Raw genomic sequence first — 15,494 nt, forward strand, 5'->3', positions numbered from 1 at the left:
GAGTAGTGCACAATGTGGTGGAGGGTGAGCAAGCCAGGACATCCTAGAATGATATCAAGTGTGAAGAAGGATTGTACCTCTTTGATGAATGATATAAACTCCTTCTTGTCATTCTCTTTCTTTGTGGCCTTTACACGTTCCTTTAAATCAAGGAAGCTTTGAAATCTGTCTCTTGTTAAGCCTTGATTCTGACGTGACATATACTCTATCTATCTATCTATCTTTCTATCTAAATAATATCTCTTTGTGTCGAATCAATGAAGTCTCTGGCAATGTCTTCTTATTGTACCAACATAACATTGAGATCGAATTGAAATGAAACACCTGCTGACCATTCCCAAGTTTCACAGAATTGTTTGACCCAGATGTGTGTGATTACCCTGGGTAGCATTAGAACCCAAGATATATGTTGGATAAGGCCAGAGCTTGGAGATCTTTCGATTGTCATAGTAGAATTTATTGTCCAACAGGAGGAACATTTATCTTCTCGATCTTTGTCTTAAGTTTGTTCAAAGGAAGTACAAATCCTGTACTGGGTGGGAGTGTAATGTGGAACAATGATTGGTTGTTGTTGTTGTTGTTGTTATTGTTGTTATTGTTGTTGTCGGTATTATTGATATCGCTTGTGTTGTTGTTGTTGTTTGTACTGGTACTTATAAAGAATTGATCTATTCTTGACAATATTTCTGATCGTTTCTCAGCAATGTGCCTATCGATAATGTCAGCAAACACAGATGGCTTGTTCTGATGATAAAAGAGAAGTGCCTCCAGTGTTAACAGATAGACCTCTTCGTTGTAGAGTGATGAATTTCGTTTGCCAATGTTGGTTCCAATCTGTGATTCGTATCCTGCCTCCAGGAAGTAGGGTTCTTTGCAACCAAGGATCAGTCCTTGAATGCTGATCAACACCTGCAACAGGTTTGATAGACCAGGCTGCCACAGTTCGTTCTTGTTTCCGCGCCATGTTCCCAGCAGACTCAGACAAACATTGCCATTGACATAGAGATTCGGATGGAGTTTGTATGTTACGCTGTGATAGAATACCTTGGGTGGAATATATGGGTACTGAGTAGGTAGATAGATATCAAATATGAATACTCCATTCTCATATCTATCGGGGCAATGTTAGTTGTTTCGTTAGCATTTGATAGGTAGACAGGTCAATACATACACTGTATCTGATGGACCAATGAACAATGCCTGTAGGAGGTTCATCTTCTCACTGAATGCTTTGACATAGATTCCTTTGGGTAGTGATTGTTGAAGCATTTGGAATTCCTTGTTGATGGTGGAAAGGAACTTTGGTGTCATCGTTGTCTTTTCATTGTAGTAGGCATGATTCTCCAGTGATGTCAGTAGTTCGAATGAGCCACAATCGTCTCTATTGCCATCATTATAATTATTATCTGTGCTGTCGGTGTTGGTAGTTGTGGTGGTATTGTCGGTCGTGTCGTTGTCGTGTCTGGTCATGATGCCATTGGGTATATTGCTGTTGTTTGGTTGTATTGTAAGTCTTTCTAGCTCATCAATATTATGTGATCGAGGACTTCCAGATGATGGAGACTTTGTTGAGTTTCCATGTGGTGGTGTGTCAATGATGTCCTCATCTTCGTAATAGTCGTCATAGTCATTGTTACTGTATTCCTCATCGTCACTGTCCAACTCCTCAACAATTCCAAGCTGTTGAGGATAGACCAACTGCTCATAGCCATTGTTCCATCTGACCAGTAGTTTGCATTGATCCCACAGCTTTGCAATGACCTGTCCAACCACATCCCCTTTGAAGTCACTGTCTGCATCTCCTCTGCTGTCTGCGCTTTGTGATAGGAAGTAAACAAAGTCTGACTCGTCAAAGTTACACTCCTCCAAAAACTCTATCAGGTAGACAGAGACATCGCTCTCACTCTGAATCGCTCCATCTTTGATCCAATTGATTGCGCATGTTCTGTTGTGTGGATTGTAGCTCTGTACGACGCCCCAAACACCTTCTTGCTCCACGGGGATGACGACATCGCCAGGGAAGTAGTCAGTGGCAAGGTCGTCCACACAGAGTAGACTAATAGAAGGCTCCTCTGTGACTGTTCCATCTTGCCACAGTGTTCTGACAAATGATTCAGTGTAAAGAATGATACCACCTTGTTCTATTTGCTCATCATCTATAGTGAAATGGAAGTCTGTAAGTATGTCAACAATGAATGTTATCCCTACATGTGCAGTCATTTACCCTTTTTAAACATAACTGACTCTCCAAGAATTGAGTAGTTGTATTGATCATCGAGCAGAATAAGATCATTTGGTGTCATGTTCTCGTTTGGCACATCAGCGTCCTCATCCTTGTGTGAGTTAGGTTAGTGGTTGGTCAATGTATTGTTGGGCATTGGAGATCAAGATGATTATACTTACAATATAGAAATGCCAGTTTATGTTGACCTTGGTTGGGATCACATCAAGGAGGAGACCTTTGCCAATGGAGCTCGTGACAATCTTACCAGGACAGTAGCTGTCATCATAGTTACCCTCGACCATGATCGATCGGGTTGCTGGGAAGTTGCCAACCAGTGTTGGTTGATCAATCGATTGAATACGTAGTTCAAGTTTCTCCTATAATAATAGATCAATGTCAGTTGAGCTGATATCACAACAAAATGACGAGAAGCTACATACACCAACGACACTGCCAATGACCTTCTTGGTCTTGTCCATGACGAGAGCACCAGTCTCGTAGGGACTAGGAGGTCGAACCTTCGAGATGGTCAACAAGTGCGTTATGTCCTGACCAAGTCGATTGCTCTGTCCCTGCTCACTAATGACATAGTTGAATGGCAATAGGTTATAGTTTCTTCGAATCGAAAGAACCTTGCCCAGTTGTTGTCCTTGCTCCTTTGATCGCTGAACAGTCTCTGCAAGATAAAGAGCCCTGTCAACCAATGTCAATTGCTCATACTCCATCTCGATCAGATCTCCATTGATCTTTTGAAGAAGTACACCAGTAGTTGTGTTTTTGAATCTGTACCTGTTAATCCTATCCTCGATATCATCACCATGAGGTCTCACATATGCTGCTTTTGTGCCATCTGTATGGTCCTTTGCGTCATGGTAATCTTCATCATCATCATCATCGTCGTCGTCATCAAAGTCTTCTTCATATTCGTCATAGTCATCGTCATTGTCATCGTCGTCGACGTAATCTTCTTCGTCTTCAACCACTTCATCCACCTTGTCATTGAGGTCCTTTACACCTTTGACGAGTATTTGTGGTTGAGTATCGTCATCCTCTATATCGTTATCGTCCCAAGCCAGCTTGGCAACAACGGCATATTCAAAGCATTGATCATCTGCATTCAAGTACTTGATGATGTCCTCTCTAAACAGGTCCTAGATAAAGAGTTGACACCTGTGATGTCAATATCAAACTTGACTCAAGTTGAGTGAGTATTGAGTACCTACTTTGTCCCTGTGGTCGACCATACTGTATTTGTGTTGTTGATTCTTGGTGTTGTTGATATCGAATATTAATGAAAGTGAAGTTTAGTTTGTTGTTGAACAAGACCGAGACCAAAACAACTTGATATGATCTCCCCAACAGAATAATTCTGTTTATTAACTTATAAATATAACTCAATTGAATGGATTATTAATACCCAAGGTATCAGGAGTCTCTCTATTGTTTCGATCCAAGAAGTATTGATTGTTATTCTTATTAGGCCATGATATGACCACTGTGTTTCCTTTGAGTGTATTGACTGAATAGTTCCTATCTGTTATACGTTCTAACAGTTGAAGTTCTTTAGACTTCCAGAAGGAGAATAGGATATTTGGTTGGTCTGGATCAATGGGGAACTGAACAAAACTATATGATAGTCCACCTACTCGCAGTAGACCCTCATTGTAACCTGCATATATAGAGTAGGATCGTTCATTGTTCACTCGTATCGTTATCATCTTTGTGAATGAATTGATCATCGTTACAAATGCTACTCTCACTTTATCTGGACTTTGATCCTTGTTAATTGATTGATTGATAGGAGTGTATCAGTTAATAACATTTATGGATAAGGTACTATTGTAACATATCATACTCTAAACTTTTCCAAGATGGTCCCGCTTATTTCCTCATTGCCAACAAATACATCCAAAACTTCGGATTGTGACATTATCTCTGTCTCTTTTTGTTCTGTCTTTGGTTTACTATTATCTAAACTCTATAATAGATGGATACTATGTCATATGATAGAAATACAAATATATATATACAAGTTTGTAAACACGTGATCAATGAACACAAGTGCTTGCTGCTTAGAGTAATCAAACAACAAAGTTGTTAAGCTTAAGGGGTTTGTCATTGTGGTGGTGGGCTGAATCATTCAGTGGTTACACCTCCCTCCTCTTCTCTCTCTTTATCTATCTATCTATATTTCTGGTTTCACTTATCCTATCTCTATCTCGAACTCTATCTCTGTCTATGTCTCTGTCTCTGTCCATTTCTCTGTCTCTGTCCATTTCTCTACCTCGATCTCTGTCTCTGCCTCTTTCCCTGTCCTTTGATCCATCAAAAAATCTATCACTTTCTATATCTCTATGCCTACTTCCTTTGTCTCTTTCTCTCTCTCTGTCTCTGTCTCTTTCTCTATCTCTATCTCTATCTCTATCTCTATCTCTATCTCTATCTCTATCTCTATCTCTTTCTCTTTCTCTTTCTCTTTCTCTTTCTCTTTCTCTTTCTCTATCTCTATCTCTATCTCTATTTCTATGGTCATTGTTCCGATGCTCTCTAGTGTCCCCACTACTATTACTGTCGTGGTGGTGATGGTGACCTCCTCTACTTTCCCTGTTGTTGGAGGGAGAGCTACTCCTATGTTTCGAATATGGTGAATATCGACTTGAATGTTGTTGTTGTTGTTGTCGATTGTGATTTGGAGACAACATGTACTGTTGATGTGAAGTGCCTCCAGCAGCATGCTCGTTAAAGCTGCGGTGTTGTTCTGAGGAGTTGTTTGACGAGGATTGGTGAGCATGCTCTTGTGAATCGTGGCGTCGTTGATAATGCTGTTGGTCCGAAGTGCTGCCCCTTCCTGATGCCCCACCAGTTGATCGAGATGACGAATGTCGATTGTCTTGATATCTTTCAGTAGGTGGTGGCAGAGGTGAACCAGGTGTTGTTACATTCCTGTCCTCTGCACTGTTGCCATGTTTCAGTCGATCGGATGGAGCAACATTTGCTGGTTCTTTGGCGCTGCTTCGGCCATTGGTGGAGGTAGTTGTCGATATCTGTTGACGCAATTGAATATTTGGTGATTCATAGAGATCCAGAATCTGATTGCCAATGGCCTCTAGTTGCTCAAGCTTAACATTAAGTATTTCCCACCACTGCCTCTTGCCTTGTTGCGACAGAGGGAAACTGAGGTGTTTACTGGCCAGGAGAATGGATGCATATGCCACCAGGTCAGCTGTGTAGCGTAGACATAGGTTGGTGCGCAAACTGTCATTTAAAAAGTTCCACGCCACCTGGCAGAGTACCTTGCTACCTGCAATGTATAGATGAACTAGTTAGTGCATGGGGGCCTAGAGAGGTGTTTGTTGAGGCGTTGATGCAGAGAGATAGATAGATACCTGGTATGATCTTTGTGTACTCAAGTAGGTATTTATAAGGATGATCTATTGTAAGGTCGAACGACAGAGTCGTCAATAGAAGGTGTTCGTTGATTAATATATTGTTGGCTAGTGCTTCCACCTCCTACGTTGAAGGGATATGAATGAATGAATTTGGTTAGAGTTCATATTGATTGCTGTACAAGCAAACATAACGTCTTTATACATACAGGAGAGTCTTGTGACCATTCTGTATTCTTATATCTCTCTTTGTAAGAGTAGTACGACACCTCTAACAACCTGCGAGGCTTCTCCTCAACTTTGCCAGCGAGAAATAAGCATGTTGTTGCTATGACCTAAACATGTTGTATTAGAAACCAGAATGAATGAGCACCTAAACAGGTGGTGATCACCTGTACATACGAATCGATCATGATCTCTTAGTTGATGTCGAATGAAGAATCGATGAAAGAATGTTGTCGCCGTTGCTATCGTCAACTGTGATCTGAATGGAGAACAGATGTGTGTGTCAGGTGGATGGACGCCTAGGCAGAATATCTACACTTGTAGACGACCCTAGTAGACGATACTTACAATTTCAACCTGACACCTAATTCTTGTATGAAAGCACAGCTTGCTTGTCGAGATGTAAGTTCTGCTTTATAATCGTCACCATAATGCCTCTCAATATATTCACTGCTAAAGAACCATTGAGAATTACTACTATTATTGCTATTTTTGTCGTTGTGATTATAAATGTTGTTGTTTGAAGGAATACCTGTTGTTGAATATGATGGAGTACTTGATGATTGTGATGTAGTGGATGTTGTTGCCGACATTATAAGTCCATGTTGTGTTGTTGATAAGTAATAAATAGACGACTTTCAAAGTGGTGAGCTTTATGTTTGTTTGGCAGAGTTAGATGTGGTCGTTTCAAACCCTTTGATCTCCACAAGAGACAGACAAACAGACAATCTTGTTAAGGATAATTTATTATTATTATACAATGAAGTTATATTATTGTTGTTGTTATTTGTTGATATAGTATAGTACTTTTTGATCTAATTAGACTTCTACTTCTCAACAGTACCAGTAGTCCAGAAGTCAATGTTGGGTATGTAGAACAGATCGGGCATCAGTGCGACCACCACAATCACATAGGCCATCATGTGGTTGATACACATCACATAGAAGTGCTTCAAGGGGAACCAGTTGACCGATACCAAATGGAACACCTTGCGAATATCCAGTGTCTTGATCACTACGTTGAGCACCACCCACATGATGGCGTAGGCAAATCCAAGCGCCAACAGACAGATGATCAAATAGACGATGAACGTGTTGAAGTTGAACGCTGACGACACCTCTGACAGGTCACCAAAGGGGAACATCACATTGTAGTGAGAGTTGGTTGGTCCGAAACGACCCATCGTGTACAGTGTCAGAATCATCACAATGGCAATGCCGTCGGAGAACATGGAGAACCAAAGGTTGGTGGCGTCAGAGTGCAGACGGCCATACTGTGCTCCATTCTCTACAAACATCTTGTCAAACTCGTTCTTGATAACAACGTCAGAGGCACCATCCGTGGATGTTGATGTAGTATCATCGGTGACACCCTTCTCAAAGTTGTTCTTCCAGCCAACCAGACCCTTGGGCAACACCGAGACGATCTTGCGTTCGATATTGGGAAACACCATGAACAATGACATGAACAGATGCAGTCCGATCTTGGAGAAGATAATGGACACAATCGACACTGGATTCCTGACGAAACTGAGTACGGCAAATGAGTAGTAGGATGCGATGACACGACCTAGCACGATCAGCAGGTTGGAGGCAGAGTGGGCGCAACGCACGCAGATAATATCCAGACCCAGCTGGATACACTTCATCACGATGGTGTAGGCTGGTGGCAGTAGAATTCTGCCAACGTTGGAAGTGGAATACTGGAACAGCCTAAAGTAGACAAGTCCACTAACAAAGCTGAGGTATGGAGCTACCAAGGATGAGTAGGCGGCAATGACCTTCTTGACGATACCCTGTTGGTTACGGATGGTTCTTGGCAGTAGGAAACACATTAGCACCAGCATCACTCCTTCGAATGGGAATATACAGGTGAACACTCCGATTGGTGGAGGATACATGTCGGACGTGTAGAGTATGTGCCATGTGATCGGTGTACCCAGCCAGTAGATAGCAGATACGAATACGATAAGGAAGGTGATTCGGAACTTGAGCAAAAGACTGGCCCAGGTCACGGCAAAGATGGCAGTCATCAGGCATCCAACCGAGAGCACTCCCCAGATGAATTGCATGGAGAATCTTGGGTTAAACAACATCAGGATGATCATGTTTACCAGTCCAAACAACCATGCTATACACACTCTAAACAGAAGTGACAGCATTGAAGGTGGACGACTGGTAAAGGTGAGCTCATCACATGATGCCTTTGTCGAGAATTCGTGATAGGGTGTGGCACATGAGTTGATGTTGGAGTTTTGAATTGCAGAGTGGAGCGATTCATTGTTGTCTGATATACCATATTGTTGACTATTCCTTCCATTCACTAAGGGACCTCCAGGTGTATCTACATTTCCAACGATAGTTGGTGATTGTGGTAGTTGGGAATTTACATTGGCACTAAATGACAACTGTTGTGGCATTGTATCCATTTCAGTTCCATTATCTATGATGTAATTAAATAATTTTATTATAAGTATTTGTTATTATAATATTATATTGGACATCCTTATTTTTTTCTTACCATTCTCTAGTGTAGACATGTCTTTCTAAATAATAATGAGTAGTAATATAAAGATGGATTTGAAAGATATGATAATGATGTTGATGAATGAGGATGATGATGAAAGTTGATGATGATGATGTGTACTTTAGAATATTCACGATGTCAATGTATCTATCAGGATATAATCTTAATATGATCACTTACGAGTATATCTCTCTTTGATGTGTTCAGTGTGTGTTCCTTTGTCCAACAACAACAGTTGCTATCCTATATGCTCAACGGTGTTTATGAGTGATGATGAAGATGATGGTATGCCTGCCAGATGTAAGTGGTGGTAGATAATACAAGTACATGTTATCTAGTAATGCTTTAGTGCTAAATGTCTACCTTTTATTACGAACACTTAGCATTGGAGCCGACATACGTCAATCCATCCATCCCTCCCTCCATCATCAATCCACCCTTACTCAATATTATTATATCATGATCATCTATCTCTTGATGATTGACAACAACACACTCACTTAAACAGAACTGCCCGCAATGTCAAATTAATCATACAACATAACAACCTGACATGATCTTGAGATTGACAAAGACATCATCACGTCCAGTCACACACCCTCCAATCAAGGGTAATCAGGTGATGATGGTGGTGTGTGTGAGTGTGTGTTTATAGTTGTAGGATGGGTGTGGAGTTTCTGCCAACTACTACCAGTGTGAACAAAGTGATACAATTAATTATAATATATATTGTTTGGTATTTATCAACAACAACAACAAGTTCACCACAACTGTGATGCCTCTACGTTCTCCTACTGCTGGATCTGGTGTCTCGATCTCTGGCCTCTCTGTCTCTTTGCTCTCTCATTTCTCGAGAGTGATCGCGAGAATCTCTCTGGATAATTGGTGCTTGCGATTGGAACGGAGGTGATACCTTATGGGCGGGTGGCGGTGCACCGAACTGAAGTGGTGGTGATTGATTGTTGGTCCTTGATCGATTTATCTGTAAGGCCCTCTTGTGTCTCTTTGTCTGGGTAAGGAATTTTAGGTGGGTAAGTATTTGGAATCAAAAAAATAATAGGCTCGTACTTACATCATCTTTGTTCTCATCATCGTTCTCTCTTTCCTTCTCGCGATCTCTCTTTTTGCTCTGATCGGCTGCATTGTCGTCCATATCCTTGTCTCTTGTATTCATACCGCCGGTCGAGTTGGAATCCTTGAACTGATCTGGATGTTGATTGCTGCTGCTGCTGCTGCTGCCTCGTTGACTAGACTCTTGATCCTTGCTGCCACCGCTGTTGTTGTTCTCCTTCTCCTTTTCCTTTTCTTTCTCCTTCTTTTGCTTCAAAAGATTATCGCGTAGAGTTTGGGCATCTTTGGTAGGCTCTCTGGACGACACAGAGGATGATGTGGAAGAAGCGGATGATGAAGACCCATCCCTCTTTGTCGATTGATCCCTAGTGTCGGCCTTGTGTGAGTGTTCTCTGTCATCCCTTCTGTTGATTTCGTCTCTACTTGGTAGAGTGCCTTCATCCTTTCTCTTTGAACCACCTCTCGACTTGTCGTCATCGGTATGATGAACGGATGAAGTGTCCCTTCTTTCGCGGCTGTCTCCTCGTCCAATACCATTCTCTCTGTCTCTATCTGATCTCTCCCTGTCTCTTTCTCTATCCCTTTCTCTGTCTCTGTCTCTTTGCTCTCTTTGCTCTCTTTGCTCTCTCTGTTCTCTTTGTTCACGTAGTTCACGTTGTTCACGTAGTTCACGTTGTTCACGTTGTTCACGTTGTTCACGTTGCTCTCTCAGCTCTCTTTGTTCCTTCTCTCTCAAGGTTTCTCTTTCTCTTTCTCTCTCACGGTCTCTCTCTCTCTCCCTATCGCGCTCTCTGTGTCTTTCGCTCTCACGTTCTCTATCGCCGTGACCTCTATCACGAACAGGATCTCTCTCTCTATCTCCTGCTCTGACATCCTTCTCCCTGTCTTTCTCGAGTGCACGCTCTCTATCAATACGGTCCTTCTCCTTCTCTCTGATCTCCTTTTCTCTCTCCTTCTCGAGGTGACGATCCCTTTCCAGCCTTTCTTTTTCTCTCTCCAGCTTCTCTGCCTCACGTTCGCGCTCCTTTTCTCTCTCCCTCTCTCTCTCCCTGTCCTGTCTCTCTCTGTCTTGCCTCTCCTTCTCTCTATCCTTCTCTCTCTCTCTTTCTCTTTCTCTGTCCAGCCTCTCCTTGTCCATCTTTTCCCTGTCTCGCTCAAGTCTTTCTTTCTCCTTCTCCCTGTCTATCTTGGAGTCCTTTGATGTGGTAGACTCTGCCTTCTTGTCACTTGTCGTTGTAGTAGTGGTCGTAGTGGACCTCTCTCTTGGTTGGCGACTATCCACGATCGACTTGATTGGCACTCCAGTAGATGCGGGAACAGTCTTGTCCTTGTCCTTGGTGTCCTTGGTCGTATCCTTAGCAGTATCCTTGGTGTCCTTGGTAGTAGTATCCTTGACATTCTTGTCCTTGGACCTTGGTGTGGTAGAGGCTGATTCTTTGTCATCTTTCCTTGAGTGTGTAGACTTAATATCCTTCTTCTCTGGCTCATCGATATGCATCTTATCACTGCCATTGTGGACTGCTGTTGAGACACCGGCCGGAGTGGTGTTGGAACTCTGTGATGTGGTCTTTGATGTAGATGATGTAGAGGAAGTGAGAGCGACTGATGTTGCTGGTGATGAGGATGATGACGGAGCTGAAGATGCTGCTGTTGTCGCCGCTACTGTTGATCCTGTCGATGACGATGAGACTGTTGCGCTTGCCTCAACGTTTGTGATCTGAGGTGTAGTTGGCTTGGCTTTCTTTGTGTCGTCTGGCAACATCATATCCTTGTTCTTATCCAAGAGTGAGAGATACCTTGTGGCAAGAGTCTTCAACTCCTGCATGCCATCCTTGATCTTGGTGACAAGCTCACTGATCTCGTTGAATGTCTTCCTGTGAATTGGGAATACCTTGATGAGCTTTGATAGCACAAGAAGGGCATTCCTAATGATCATGTACTCTGAAGACTTGAGGCACGCAGAGAATGCCCCACAGATGTCCATATGCCACTTGGTCGTAGCTCCAATGAACTGCTCGTAGGTTGGTCGCTCACCCTTGTCAGTCAGGAAGCCATGCATATTGCGGCACTCCTTATCAAACACATCGTTGTTCCTCCAGCGACTCATCATTGATAGTGTCTCGGCGAGGAACCTTCCACATCGCACGGCCTCAAACTCGGTGGACGATGCAATCAGACAATCGATGATCTTGAACGCATTGCCAAAGTAGGAGAGTGTCAAGAAGTTTGGCGTGTTCAACGAGTGCAGCAATTGAACAAACTTGGCAGAGTAGAGTGCATCTGCTTGTGAGAAGGACGCACGTGGGTACAAACAGTACTGAATGAAGTACATGGTGAACTTGGGCATGTTCTGATCAAAGTAGCGATCCTTCTCCGAGTTGATTCGCTCCATGACATGCTTGTGGTTGATCTGTTGAGTGTCCAACTCCTCCTTGAGCTTCTTGATTAGGCGCTCTCTCTCTTTCCTCTTCTTGCTGGCTGTAAGCTTGTCCAGCTCCTTGTCGGTGGTAGGATCAGCGTTTTGTTGTGTCAACTTGGTGATCTCGGCTTGGTAAGCTGTCTCTGGAACAAATATATCGTAGAGAGACAAGGACCAGAATGTGGTGTAGAGTTCAGGACTGAAGCCCCATGAATCACTACTGCCAATCTTCTTGCACTGTTGGACAAAGGCCTTGATTGGCTCGCCATTTGACTTGTCCCACTTGGGCTTCTGATGTGTGTCCTTGTTGTGGTCACCCGTAATCATTGGATCGTTGGTCGTGTGTAACACATAGTTGTGAACCAGGTGCAAATGTGGCATGATTGGACGGTAGATGTGGAAGGCGGTCTCGGGCTCCAGACCATAGAGTGTCGGAAGGCTCTCGAAACTGTCAAAGAAGGAGATGTACTCCTTGGGTGGCACTGTGGTAGAGATGAACTCGGTATACTGGAGTAATGTCTCTTGACATTTGTCTAGTAGGTCAGCGATACCTCTGACGTTGCCAGTGTGTTCGTTGTTGTGAACGATGTTGATCCTCTGTTTGGACAGAAGAACAAACAAGGGGAAGGCAAGCTTGGACTCGATTAGCTTCTCCTTCAGTTTGGTGACGGCCTTCTTGATGTTCCTCGAGGTGCTCATAGTATTGGACTCCTCGCGAAGGGTTTCTCCACCACCCTGTGCTTCGACCTGGTTGTCAGGTGGGTCTTCAATGATCTCGACACCACCCATCTTGGAAAGTAGCTCCTTCAAGACGATGAGATCAAGTGAGTTGTTGTCCTTGAGTTGGTTGACCAGATACTGAAGCAATCCTTCTAGCTCGGTTGAAGGATACTTTCGATAGAGGAATCCAACAAATAATGAAAGTCCCTGGTACCAACTGGCAATGTTTGTGCCATCGGCCTTTAACTTTGGTCTTTGAATTGTGAAGCGCTCCAATAGTAAGTCTAGTAAAAATCAATGATATGTTAGTATCTAATTGATACAATAAAGGTTGTAGATACATACAACTTAGAATATCAAAGCTGAGAACAGAACTGTAGCGAAGGGAGTCTACGAGGGGGTGAACAAGACTGTCATAGTTCTCAACGGATGATAAGACAGCCTCCAAGACCACTGTTGGGTGAGGATGAGTGAGCTTTCCAATAGTCCTTCCAAGTTGCTTGACATTGTCTTTGGATATACGTCGAAGGATCTTCTTGATCTCTGTGTTGGCCTCGATCTTGGCAACGATGAGCGGTAGGTACTTTGAGTACATTGACTTCCAGTCAGAGTAGAGTTTGTAGCGAACGTGATAGTCCATGCCCGAGATCACATTCCAGACCTCATAGGACATGGCTGGATTGGGCGTCGACATTAGAGAGAGGGATGGGAAAATGACGGTGGTCAATGTGTTCTCAACATCAGATCTGTACTGCTGGTCATAGTTTGGCTTGACAAGGAATGATGTTAGTTGTCTTATGTAGTTTTGCGATATATGGATATCTAAAACATTCAACATACTGATTGTACCAACTCCTTGAATATCCTACATATCTTGATGAATAGTGCACTACCAGATGGTATGTAACACTTTAGATATCGCAAAAGGTTGTATATCATGTCCGAGCTGGCTTCATATGCTTTGAAGTTCAACGTTCCAGGTTTCTGAGTGGCCTTGAGTGTGGCAAAGGATATGCTGATATGTGCTTGTGTGAGTGACGGGTACGAATTGAATGACTTGGACCATCGATGGTTCTTGCATACTCTTTGTAAATTGGGTCAACAATGCTCGACACTGTGTTAACCAATGCTCTGGCTATCAATGGATTGGATGCTGGGTCAATTGATGAAAGGTTGTAGAGCATCTGCATCGAGTACTCCACGTTGTTCCTCTCGAGCAGAGAGGCCAAGAGTCCAAACTTTTGGTTGCCCAGTGCTTGGAGGTCGTTATCGCTCAATGTAGTACCTGCTCCAGATGTCTCTTGTTCCTTCTTTTGTTGATATTGGTTCTTTAGATCCTCATCTGATGGATTGAGCTGTTGAGTTGTTGAAGATGTTTGATGATCAGTAAGTACATGAGCTGGTCCAATGTTCAAAACATAACATACATGAGGATATATCTGTTCCAATGTAATGACATGGTCGCTCAGCAATGATGCCGTGAGATTATGAAGTGATTGTGGTGTCTCTAAAGTTGGGTTCATCTCGGACGATTGGTAGAACTGATACTTGAAGCCTAGGAGTTGGGGAATGGCTGAGGGTTTGAAGAGCTTGATCAGCGGTAGGAAACACTGGCTGTTGTCCAAGTGCTGCTCGTAGGCATCGAGCACCAAATCAAGCACACGATTTGGGTCCAAGTTGAAACTGCCAATCAGTGCTCTGATGTTGTGGATTGTGGCCTCGAGAGTCAGAGGCGACAACAGATCGCCTTTGTTCAGCTGTGCCAGAAGCTTGGCAAAGCCCTCAGTCTCCTCTTTGAACAGATTGAACTTGGCCTGTGTAAACCTATGGGAGGAGCAACAGGTTAACCAACATACAAGTACTACACCAATGACTCTAATTGACATACATCTCCTTTGTGTTGATCCTTCCCAATCTTCGCAATAGAACACTGTTTGATTTGACGGTGCCAACCTCTTCTGTCCAATCCAACTCGAGTCTCTCCAATAGTATATCCTGTGTCAAGTATGATTGTTTCTAGTAGTACGTAAAAGACATTAGAATTTGAGCTTACAAAGGTCATTGTAGTCAATTATATGATACATACAACCATCTCCTTGATCGTCGCAATATATGTAGTTGATCTGGCATCATTCTTGGCACCTTCAAACTCCATTCCTATAAGCCATATCACATCTGCTAGAATTGAGGTCAGGTCGACGACTCTCTAAAGTGATGGGTAATGATGAAGGAACATCAGTTAGTCAGTCAGTCAGTCAGTCAGCAGAATGCCTATTGTTGAAGTTTACACGCACACACACACACACACACACACACACACACACACACACACACTAATACTTACAAGACAATCAAGTGAAAGCAATGATAAAAGCTGTCTGATCGATATCTTTGACTTTGTTGTCAGAGTGCACTGATCATAGAGCACTTTCCTCATATTGCCAAATGACTCTATCATAACCTTGTCATTCTGTGACTTGTGAGCACTAGCTATGTCATCTGACAGCCTATTCAGTCTCTCCACTCTAAACAATAGATGGACGTTTGTTAATAACGTTGTTGTTGTTGATCAACAATCATCAGACACGCAGAGCTTCCTTACATCAATGGCTTTGTGCTAGCATCCCATTCTATGGAAGTGTTTAAGTCGATGTCAACTACAGTTGCGTTTGAAGAAGTACCTGTAGTCGTCATCTCTATCTCTATCTATCTTTACTCAATGTTTAGTTATTTGAATGAATGATCTTCAAATTGAATTTTATTTTATTTTATTTACAATTTAAATGTACATCACTATCTGCTTAGAGAGAGAGAATGATTGGTATAGTTGATGATTATATATAATAAAGAAATGATATATACATAATAATATATGGATTATTGCCACGACAATGTGTAAACAACAACAACATGTGGCATAAT

General features: G+C 42.7%; 4 protein-coding genes across 4 annotated transcripts; all 4 read right to left on the reverse strand.

Moving 5' to 3' along the window:
• Positions 1 to 456: 456 nt before the first annotated feature.
• On the reverse strand, positions 457 to 3,468 carry SAMD00019534_053940 (hypothetical protein; the record flags this gene model as incomplete). Its single annotated transcript, XM_012899865.1, has 6 exons — positions 457 to 1,111; positions 1,172 to 2,156; positions 2,225 to 2,333; positions 2,404 to 2,601; positions 2,665 to 3,375; positions 3,448 to 3,468. 6 exons carry the CDS (start codon positions 3,466 to 3,468, stop codon positions 457 to 459), a joined length of 2,679 nt encoding a protein of 892 aa, XP_012755319.1.
• Positions 3,469 to 3,621: 153 nt separating this feature from the next.
• Positions 3,622 to 4,154, reverse strand: SAMD00019534_053950 (hypothetical protein; the record flags this gene model as incomplete). Its single annotated transcript, XM_012899866.1, has 2 exons — positions 3,622 to 4,002; positions 4,080 to 4,154. Coding segments are annotated over 2 exons (456 nt in total), but the record flags the coding sequence as incomplete, so codon positions are not given.
• Positions 4,155 to 6,662: 2,508 nt separating this feature from the next.
• Positions 6,663 to 8,375, reverse strand: SAMD00019534_053960 (hypothetical protein; the record flags this gene model as incomplete). Its single annotated transcript, XM_012899867.1, has 2 exons — positions 6,663 to 8,278; positions 8,357 to 8,375. The coding sequence occupies 2 exons, from the start codon at positions 8,373 to 8,375 to the stop codon at positions 6,663 to 6,665; spliced, it is 1,635 nt and encodes a 544-aa protein (XP_012755321.1).
• Positions 8,376 to 9,143: 768 nt separating this feature from the next.
• SAMD00019534_053970 (hypothetical protein) lies at positions 9,144 to 15,266 on the reverse strand (the record flags this gene model as incomplete). Its single annotated transcript, XM_012899868.1, has 10 exons — positions 9,144 to 9,302; positions 9,435 to 12,856; positions 12,918 to 13,341; positions 13,413 to 13,587; positions 13,656 to 13,927; positions 14,000 to 14,396; positions 14,461 to 14,588; positions 14,659 to 14,778; positions 14,917 to 15,097; positions 15,175 to 15,266. 10 exons carry the CDS (start codon positions 15,264 to 15,266, stop codon positions 9,144 to 9,146), a joined length of 5,370 nt encoding a protein of 1,789 aa, XP_012755322.1.
• Between the last annotated feature and the right edge of the window lie 228 nt (positions 15,267 to 15,494).

Source organism: Acytostelium subglobosum, assembly GCF_000787575.1.
Source record: "Acytostelium subglobosum LB1 DNA, scaffold: scaffold9, whole genome shotgun sequence".
Classification (NCBI taxonomy): Eukaryota; Evosea; class Eumycetozoa; order Acytosteliales; family Acytosteliaceae; genus Acytostelium; species Acytostelium subglobosum.